General features: G+C 27.2%; 1 protein-coding gene across 1 annotated transcript; it reads left to right on the top strand.

Annotated features, from left to right (window-relative positions):
• Positions 1-733: 733 nt before the first annotated feature.
• On the top strand, positions 734-9,517 carry LOC114123922 (acetylcholine receptor subunit alpha-like). The gene is made up of 9 exons (XM_027987061.2): positions 734-940; positions 1,988-2,133; positions 2,221-2,265; positions 2,893-3,002; positions 3,102-3,315; positions 4,014-4,185; positions 7,212-7,367; positions 8,765-8,919; positions 9,038-9,517. Exons 1-9 carry the CDS (start codon positions 862-864, stop codon positions 9,197-9,199), a joined length of 1,239 nt encoding a protein of 412 aa, XP_027842862.2. The 5' UTR covers positions 734-861; the 3' UTR covers positions 9,200-9,517.
• Positions 9,518-10,172: the final 655 nt, after the last annotated feature.

The following is a 10,172-nucleotide window of genomic DNA, read 5'->3' as shown; positions in this document are numbered from 1 at the left end:
GACTATTATTTTTTTGGTAGAAATTATAACCTTCGCCCAAACGACCACCGCCCAATTATACAATCGGCGTATGACTATTAAGATATCTTCTAAATCATAATAAAGTTATTTATTAATGTCAAAATAAAATTCTAAACCAAAAATGGTATGTATACAATTGAAAAAACATCACTTAAAAAATTATCAAGTAATAAATTAAACAATAAAAATAAAAATACTATAGCAAATCCTCTATTTATTGAAAAAATCAAATTAACTCATGAAGTCATGAATTAGATTATACAACATCACGCAGCCACTAAATAAAATAGTAAATTCTTTCTAACGCCTCGATTAAAAGTTTCATTCCGCTATATTTCAATAACCACATTCTTATTTTCTTTTTTTTTATTAATAAATACTTATTTTGAATTTTTCATTTTAACAGATAGACGACTATACAGATTAAAGTTAAATCAATATTTTAACTTGAATAAATTCTCAAAATGCTAGCATAACCTCTTCGATAAAACATATTATAATGTACTTAAACACACAAACTTCCAAAATTATCCAGTACAAAATTTAATATATGAGTATTTAGTTAGATATGATTACTCTTCGCGGCGTAGTCAGTGACGTTCAGTAAAAAATATTATATGATCCCAAGGACAATATTCTTCGTTAAACTGATCACATTCAATTGAATAATATGTTGTATCCTGTATTCAAGTGGACAAAATATAATCACGGACGGTTCATAACTAAATTGTCCAGTATTCCACAGGCACACAACGTATCACCACTCATAACCGTTCAAACTGCTTTTACTTCGATAGAAAATAGATTTTTCTTGCTTATGATTTTTGAGTTTTTTTAACAATGTTTGGCACTCGTAATATTGTATTATTCTTATTTATAACTATACAATCTGCAACATACTCATGGACGTTTGGCGAAAGTAAGCAATATCCATAAAATTAAAATCAAAAAATAATTCAATACTGCAAATTATATTTGTTTTACAATCCTTGTAATCTTAAATATATAGTACCTATAGCTACAAAATTTTGAAGTTTGAACACATTATTATATTGTTCAGCACAATTATTTCACGTAGCCAATATAAATAGATACTACGAAAAATAAATGTTTACTATTTAAATTTACTCAAAGTGCATTCTTATGTAAAATGTATATATATAACAATAATGAAAAAAATCAATTTGAAATATTTTCTAATTTTCTATACTTATTTTACAGACTATACCATAAAAATAATAATTGTATTCATAATTTTCAATTTTATACAATTTAAAAATTTAAAATTATAAATATGTTGTCAATCTAAATCAATTCTATCAATAACTTGAAGTTATGCATTCATTTTATAAAAATTGAAGACATTGACTATGGCTCTTTTATAAATTTAATAATATTATGTAGGTACGATATTTTACTGATGCAATAGTTCAATATTATAGTTTATAGATTTTACAGATAACGGAATTTAAAAACAAATTGTTGAATTAATTAAGAAAATTATTTATTTTTTTTTTACTATATAATTAAAATATATGATAAAATAATAATATTAATAACATATTTATATTTTAATTAGATTAAATTTAATATAGCCTCCTACTTCCATAAGTCCCTACGTAATAAATTATTAATGTTATAAAATTATTTTTATGTATCTATTAATCAACCTATACCGCATATTACAAACAAAATAATATCGCTCTAAGAATTTAAATAAAAGCAATTCAATTTCAAATGACTAAATATGAAAAAGTAATTTTTTCTTGTTATGATACATATTTTATAATAATTATTATCATATAATATGTATAATATTTAAATCAAAAAATGTAGGTACGTAGAATACGCATTATTATTATTCTCGTCAATGGTAGTTTCTATTTGATTCTTTTATATTAAAAGTAATTTTGTACATGAAAAAATATATTATTAGGTATATTAAAATTATATTTGTAATTTCAAGTACCGATTGTAAATCACAATTCAACAATAGAGTATATCTTGAGAAAACATATTTTTAAAAACTATGACAAAGTAGTGAAACCTACCAACGATGAAACTACCGCTTTAGATGTGAATATGAGAATATTGATAAAAAGTGCAGAGTTGGTAAATATTATATTTTTATTTTTGCGTTTAAAATTAAGTGGTTAATCCTTCAGTAATTAGTAATCACGCATATTTAATGTCTTATAGAATTATGAGAAATCTCAAATGATACTCAGCACATGGTTCATAGCGGTAAGTGCTTTTTTATTAAAAAATATCTAAATCATAATATCCAATATAAGATTAAACTATTTTTTATAACAAGAAATGTTAAGTAAGTCGTTTTACGAGTATGTTATTATCGTCTTTTTTAAAAATTAATTAGTACTTATTCAATATTGTACATTTGTACCTATATATGCATATTATTATGTCAAAGTGATAATTCTGACTTGTGAGAGATAAAGAAACCTGTAAACATATAATGACTAACAACTTGCATGATTTATTAAATAAATAAATTGTTATATCTTTTTTGCTAAATATATTTAATTGATAAATATGGTTTTATTTTCTATTTTTATTTACTCATTCTAGTCATCTTAACTCACGATTTGATTTTATTAATTTTTTACAATTTTAAATCTAATTTCATATTTGAATGTAGGTACACTATTTATATACTGTATCGTTTATATGATTATGAATTTATGATATATAATATTAGTACTTGGTATACATATACACTTTGTGTATATAACCAGCCTAGCCGAGATTACAATAATAGGTAATATGAAAATTTTTCAATCTCTTGTGAAAAAGTCTCCCGAATATTAATTTTGTAAGTTCGACAAAGAATAATGTGTAGTTTTTGTATAGAACTGGATCGATGAACGGTTAATGTGGGAACCAAGTGAATACGATTACGTGAGATCTATAATAGTCGACCACCGCGAAATCTGGCACCCGGACATCATGGCATTCAACAAGTATGTATATTAAATATTAGAATATTAAATCTAATGTCAAAACATAACATTAAAAAACAAACAAACAAACTTACAAAACGAATATCACTTAACTTTCAGCGTCGACGCAAACATGGAAGACGATCGGACGCACGTCAACAGCGTGGTTAACAGAAACGGTGGAGTGATTTGGGTTGAACCGGTACAGTACATCATACACTGCAAAACAGACACAACGAATTGGCCTCACGACACGCAGACCGGAGTCTTAAAACTCGGGTCGTGGTTATACTTGGGCAGAGAATTGAATCTGACCATCGACGAAGATGAAGGAGTCGGTGATCTCCGTTTAACTATATTTCGACCTACATACATCGCAATCTGCAGTGGCGCCCAACATGCATGTGTATCCTCTGTCAATAAGGGATGATGGGAGGGAAGGAGAGATGATTTATAGAAAAAATCAGTATTTTTCTTATTCTCATTACTACGAACTTTAGACTCTCAACTGCGTTTTCGACGTGATGAAAAATCAACACTCCTGCAATTGTAGGACAAATGAAAAATCCTCGATTCTAAATTATAGAAAAATGACGGAGCTCATCTGTAATATACGAGCTAGCATAACCCAATAAGTGTTAAATTGCATGCACGTGATGTGAAAATTACGGATATATCGGTTACTGGTAATATAATTACTTCAATGTTATAAAATAAATCGTGCAAATAAACAGTCAATTAATTAAAATATAAATAATTTTAAATTATACATACCAATAGGTACCTAATATTAGTTATAACATTTTTATATTCAAATTAAGTAAAAATAGATTGGATGGTACAATTTTAGTAAGTTGTAAATAACATGCTTTCAAAAATCCTTTGGGCGCCCCTGTATTACATTTTAAACTAATAGCACGTTTTAGGTTACGTAATGATATAAATAATAAATTATATAAGTACATGTATTATATATATATAAGCTTCTAATTAGATTTAATCACGGTCACGGTGCCATACAATATGTTCCAGGTGGAATTGGCCAGTGCACATACAGAATGGGATATCCTTGACGTATCTAAAGAAAGACACGCCAGGTACTATCCTTGCTGTCCGGACGAACAGTACATCGACGTTGAGTACAACATCACCGTCAGACGGAAGGTCCATCCCTATAAGTCAGTCATCTATTTCCCCGCGCTATGTGAGTTTATCCCCAATTCTTGTTTTCGATTTCCATTCGTAGAAAATAAGTTTATTGAATATTACTGATTACTGTGATAAGTCTATAGACATGGTGTGATCAAAAATTATGAGGCAAAGACTATAAAGTCTATCATACATCTTTGTATGCAATTTTATTTATTTTTATGGAGGGGAAGCGGAAGCTTTGCGATTTTTATTGTGTAAATCAACCATATTTTAAAGGATATAAAATTCACTCTCGGGAGCTTATCACCTGAAGCTACCCTCAACAAACCTATGCATCCTATGCATAATATAATATTTATATAAATGAACATAATATAATCATATTGGTACTCAGTGAATACTACTTACAACAATATTGTAATAATTACGCATTCTATAGACTCTATAGATATACTATATATATATAGTATAGAGCTATTAAAAAGTTCAATCAACAATAAAGAATAAATACAAAAAATAACATTTGTACTTTAACTTGACTTACTGTAAAATAAGTGATTATTTCAAATAAACAAGGCCAGAGGCAGATTAAAAGTAGGTAAATGTCATCGTGGTACAAACAATTAAATATAGTAATGTAACTTAATAAAGAGCATGAAAATGTATTATCAAAATAATTTATGTCATGATTTCCATTTGTATATTATTTTTAAAAATTTCTTATAATAGTAAAGCTGTTTAGAAAACAAATTATCGATCAATAATTATTGTAACATTATTTTTTTACTATTTTTTTAAGGCAATTTAAATTTTACTACCACTCAAAATTTCCCATCTAGAGCAAATGCTCTTTTTGAACCTAGGTAAATGTAACCCTGAACAAAACTTAACGCGATATAAATTGAATACATGAATATGTAGGTACATGTAATATTTTGTATTGAATTGTTATTATTTTTTACTTTGCATTCACAAAAATAATATTGAGCTATCATTGAACGATTACATTTATAAGATTTCAGTAAATAGATAATACGAGTACATGCGCAAATATATATACCTATAATCTTTATTTAGATATATATGTTATTAAAAGTAAGCACAGAGAAAATAGTTGTGTATAGCCTGTGCTTATTTACAAAAAATATTACATGACATAAGATCAATTATTCTTAGAAGTTAAATGTAGAAAATGTATAAATCACATACCCAAGGTGGTAGTATTAAAAATCATCAAATCATTAACCTTGTATTGTACAACTATAGATCTTCCGTCTCCCTCAAAAATACTTGTCACGTACTACTGAATTTTAAAGATTTTATTGGTTCTGGTATTATTAGATACATATTATTATTTATTTTTTATTTATAGAGTATTGTATTTTATAATATTAAACATTTGAAATATTAATATTGTTACATACATAATAACATAATAATATAATCAATTAGATAGAAATGAATGCATTTTATCTATAGGTTACATACCTGCTTGTATGTTTATTGGACGATGTAAAAATCTACTTATGCGTTTGAATATAATAATATGTGATATTTTGATCACGATAAATATTTAAGGTCATTGATTGATGATTATATTATGCCTTTATTTCAGTAATTTAACATCATGCCTGCAATTTATGTTTATTATTATTTAATAAGAATGTATTTTAATGTTGCGAATTTGCGAGTTATTTAAGTGAAAACATGAAACCAATTCTGGCAAAATTAGAAGACCACTGGACCCCTTTACCCAGTGGCGTATTTAACTTAGGGCCTAGCTCCAGGTACTTCCAAATTTGGGAGAAGGAAACATGGTACTTGTATTACACAAAAAACTAAGATACTATTATTAATTAAAAGAAGGGCCATGAATTTCATTTTTAAGTATACATTGTTATTGTTTTAAATAAATTTATAAATGGCAAAACAATAAATTATTGACGTTATCCCATATTTTTAATATTAGCATAACTATAGACAATTATGTTAAATAACTGAGTGCCTGTGTTTCTAGAAACCTCCAACTTTTATTGGCCCTAAGGTAACAATATTTCACGTTACGCTACTTCCCATTACAAAAAGTCCTTTTATTTTGTGAATGGTAAATTCCTACAACAGTAGGTAGTCTCCTCGTGAGATAGTGTTATATTCTACAAGAATAGTATTAACTCATATAAAAGGTTTTATTAAAAAATAACTTGAAAAAAATAGTAAAAGCTATAAAAATAAACTTATTATAAAAAATACATAATTCAATAAATCAGCCATATTCAGTTTTTTAAATATCAGTTTAAATAATAACATATTAATACATGAATCATTCAAATAGATATGAATACCATAAAAAACCAAACATATAAAAGAAAATAATTATATGATAAAAATATAAACTTTTAATAATAAGAATAATAATTTTGAATAACTTTTAACTAAAAGTTAACCAAATGTAAAATTTATTTTTATTTTTTTAGTTGTTAACTTTCCCATCTCTGAATAAATAATAATATTTTTTTATTGTTCCACTAAAGGCCATGCTTTTTGAGACATTCTAACTTGTCTAATCACATAAAAATGTCGCTGTAGGATATACAGAGAGGTATTAATAAAACAAGGATATTACACCATTAGTTTTTATTTGCTAGATAAAAAAATTATTGTAGAAGATTACACTATCTTTGATTTTCAATTAAAAAGTTATTCGAATAGGAGTTTATATTTGTCCTATACTATAATACTTAGGTATCTACTTAACTCATTTAAACTACCATTTTTAACAAAAACCTACCTATATAATATAATGAATAGGTACGCGATTTACATTATTCTTGTGCAGTGCAATAAGAAAAACCTATGAAAAATAATAAAAACGCTCCAAGGTTAACTGTATTAATTTGTGATCATGAAAATGTGCAACGGTATAACTACCTAGTACCTAGTTAAGAAGTTTACTATACAAGTATCAAATGCAATCGTACATAACTCGTACTAGGGAAAATTTATAAATTCATTTTTGGGCATACTGTAGAATGTAGATATTAACATTTCGTTGGTAATTTTTTTTTTTTTGTTCTACAGGCAGTATTTCGTTTAATTTACTAACATTTTGGCTTCCGTACACTGACAATTATTGTAGATTGTTTGTGAACCTATTCGACGCACTGTTCGTCACTCTAGCCATTATGGTCGTATACTCAAAAGTGCCAATCGTTACTTCCACTGTTCCATTGATTGGTATGTATACACTACGATCAGTTATATTAAAAAAAATTTTTAAAAAAATTACTCTAATATAATAATATTACATCCCATAATTCAAACATGAGTTATTTTTATAACTAATAATATTGATTATTATGCATTTTATGCATTTTATATTATATTAAATAGATTACCTATATACAGAGCGATTTACTAAACATGCTCATCTATTCGTCCTCATTTTTTCTTATTACTATGTATTTCTTCAAATTTTTATTTATGGATATTTTTAGGAGTGTTTAATGGTGATTCAATATTTTTTTTTAAACAAGAACTACCTTTTTTATTGTAAATTATTGAGCAAATTATTTTATTATAAATGTTGATGTTTATAAAAAGTAAATCTGTGTATAAACACTATAAACAAATGTTTTCTGAGTTATAAAATAATTAAAAAGGTAGGTAATTAATGGTAATAGGTTTAAACGCAGGTTATTAATTATTATGGTTTAAGAATTATACTTCTTTGAACTAATCCTTGAACATTATCTTACTGATAAAAATTGTCCGAGTATTATACTAGTAAATACTAAATAGTAGGTACTAGTCAAAATATTACAAAATATATTTTCTATTCTATTAATGTAAAAACATTATTAAGGACTATTATCCTGAAAATATAAAGTTAAATTAATAATAACATATAGAAACTACTCATTTGAACTTTGATTTATACTCATCAACATTAAAAAAAATATATCATTACTCAAAAATTTACAGTAAAAATAAAGGTTTTCATTTAAAAATAAAAAACATTTTACTGTATGATAGATTTCAAGTCATTGAGTCATTTCTTTGATTGATTACTAAAATGGATGTGTTAAATATGAGTAATCCTACACAAAAAACGATTCTGAGATCGAGACGATCTGTCCGCCACAATTTCTAAGGATATTTAAAAACTTACTTCTATTACTACTAGTAATACAATAGATGGACCTACTTTTCTTAAAAATCTTAAAACATCGTGTACATATAATGATAAGTGATAACATATTATTATATTATGCAACTATAACCGACTAGGTATTTTGATAAGTATAGTGGACATATTTTACTCTTGACTGCTAAAAATCGAACTAGATTCAATTTACTACCAGAACCCTCCCCCTCAATATTAAAGATTTAATCATTTTTTCCCCGTGTAAAAAGTTTTTTTTTTGACACAACAAAATAATAAACATCATTGTATACCATTCATCGCTCTGCTCAGTATCCAAAAATGATAAATTGGTGTGTGTAAAACTGTAAATGCCAGAAGTATTTTTCCTGAAATAAATTTTGAACACTGAGTGCGTACTCTCTCCAAATTTACTGAAAAGAATCATTTTTAAAACATTTAAAAACGACAATATTTCGTTTTTCCTCAGTCGTTTACTACACTTACAGTTTGGCACTTATCGCCGTGACCGCAGTGTTATCCATAGCCTTAAAACGCATGTCTACGGTGAGCAAACCGCTGCCGCATGGAATTACTTGGTTTCTTCAATCCGGTTACCTGGTGTACTTGGGTATCGAGATAAACGTACGTACCAGCAACGATGTATGCACGACTCCGTCAATTTTAGACATTTTATACTGCCGGGGATGACCGGATAATTAATGAAATAATATAATTATCAACGATGCGTTTGTCGTTGCAGGATTCGCCTGCCGATTGTCACATGCTCTGCGAATCCGAAGAGACGATCACGCAGACGACTGACTTGAACGAGAGACGTAAGCTCGCCAAGGTAATCGACAGGATATGTTTCGTGGTATTCGCATTCGTCTATTTGGTTCTACTATTGCGATTCATGCCATAGACAGACGCTGTATCGTTATAATATTCCTTATACGCACATTGTTCGTTTAAGGCTGCACCAGCGCCTTATTCATTATAATATACTTATCAACGATTTATTTTTAAACTATATATTTTACCTACCTACACCTACACTATATAAACTGTTGTACTTTTCACTGACCGGAATATTCGAAATTATGGTAGATAAAGTCATTGGTGCAAGTAATCTAAAGCAGCCAGAAAATTGGATTTTAGTTATAGATGTTATTACCTAATGACTATGACTACGTCTACCTATATGTATATAAATAATATAATAAAGTACAATATTGTTCAAGTTGCACGTATAATGTATATACTTCTAATAGGTTGTTTAATTATAACAAAAACATTTAACCTCTCGGTTAACGACCAACGAGTTAGATTTTATGATTTTTTTTTTGCAAACTTTATGTTGTGTTTATTTTGTGATTATTAATAGTAGTCGTTCTTAAAGGCAATTTTGGAAGAGGGAACTCAGAATAAAATATATAATTCTAACCTAACCCTCTCTCTACCCAAGACAAAATCACCACTGCAGTGCAAAAACATATGTGTATATATTATAAACACTTTGGAAGTCATGACAAATTATATTGAAAATATTATTTTTACATATTTTTACAATTTCAATTTAATTGAGACCAAAATTAGACAAAAAATATGGTTTTAACTAGGTATATTGTAATATATAGTACCTACTCAATACAACACTTCCATCCAATAGCTTAAGAAATATAAGTACACGACACTTGATAGCAATCGGTTCAATTATAGTTATGTGTTACTCTTATATGTAAGTCTATAAGTCCCATGTACAAACGTACATTTATTTTTATACGTAGATAAGATAATATATGTGTGTGTATACATTGTATGAATATAATCTGTGTGGGTGTGTTTCAACAGTAAGTACATATTATTATAGTAACAAAACTGTATTTCATATAATT

The sequence above is a fragment of the Aphis gossypii genome, chromosome 3, assembly GCF_020184175.1.
Source record: "Aphis gossypii isolate Hap1 chromosome 3, ASM2018417v2, whole genome shotgun sequence".
In the NCBI taxonomy this organism is placed as follows: domain Eukaryota; kingdom Metazoa; phylum Arthropoda; class Insecta; order Hemiptera; family Aphididae; genus Aphis; species Aphis gossypii.
The sequence above is the reverse complement of the archived record's forward strand: the minus strand, read 5'-3'. Positions and strand labels throughout refer to the sequence as shown.

What these genes read in the sequence shown, in the direction of transcription:
- LOC114123922 (XM_027987061.2), top strand. Translation starts at nt 862, where the DNA reads ATGTTTGGCACTCGTAATATTGTATTATTCTTATTTATAACTATACAA. An exon ending in TGATAAAAAGTGCAGAGTTG is followed by an intron (nt 2,134 to 2,220) that starts GTAAATATTATA and finishes AATGTCTTATAG; the next exon opens with AATTATGAGAAATCTCAAAT. An exon ending in GACATCATGGCATTCAACAA is followed by an intron (nt 3,003 to 3,101) that starts GTATGTATATTA and finishes CTTAACTTTCAG; the next exon opens with CGTCGACGCAAACATGGAAG.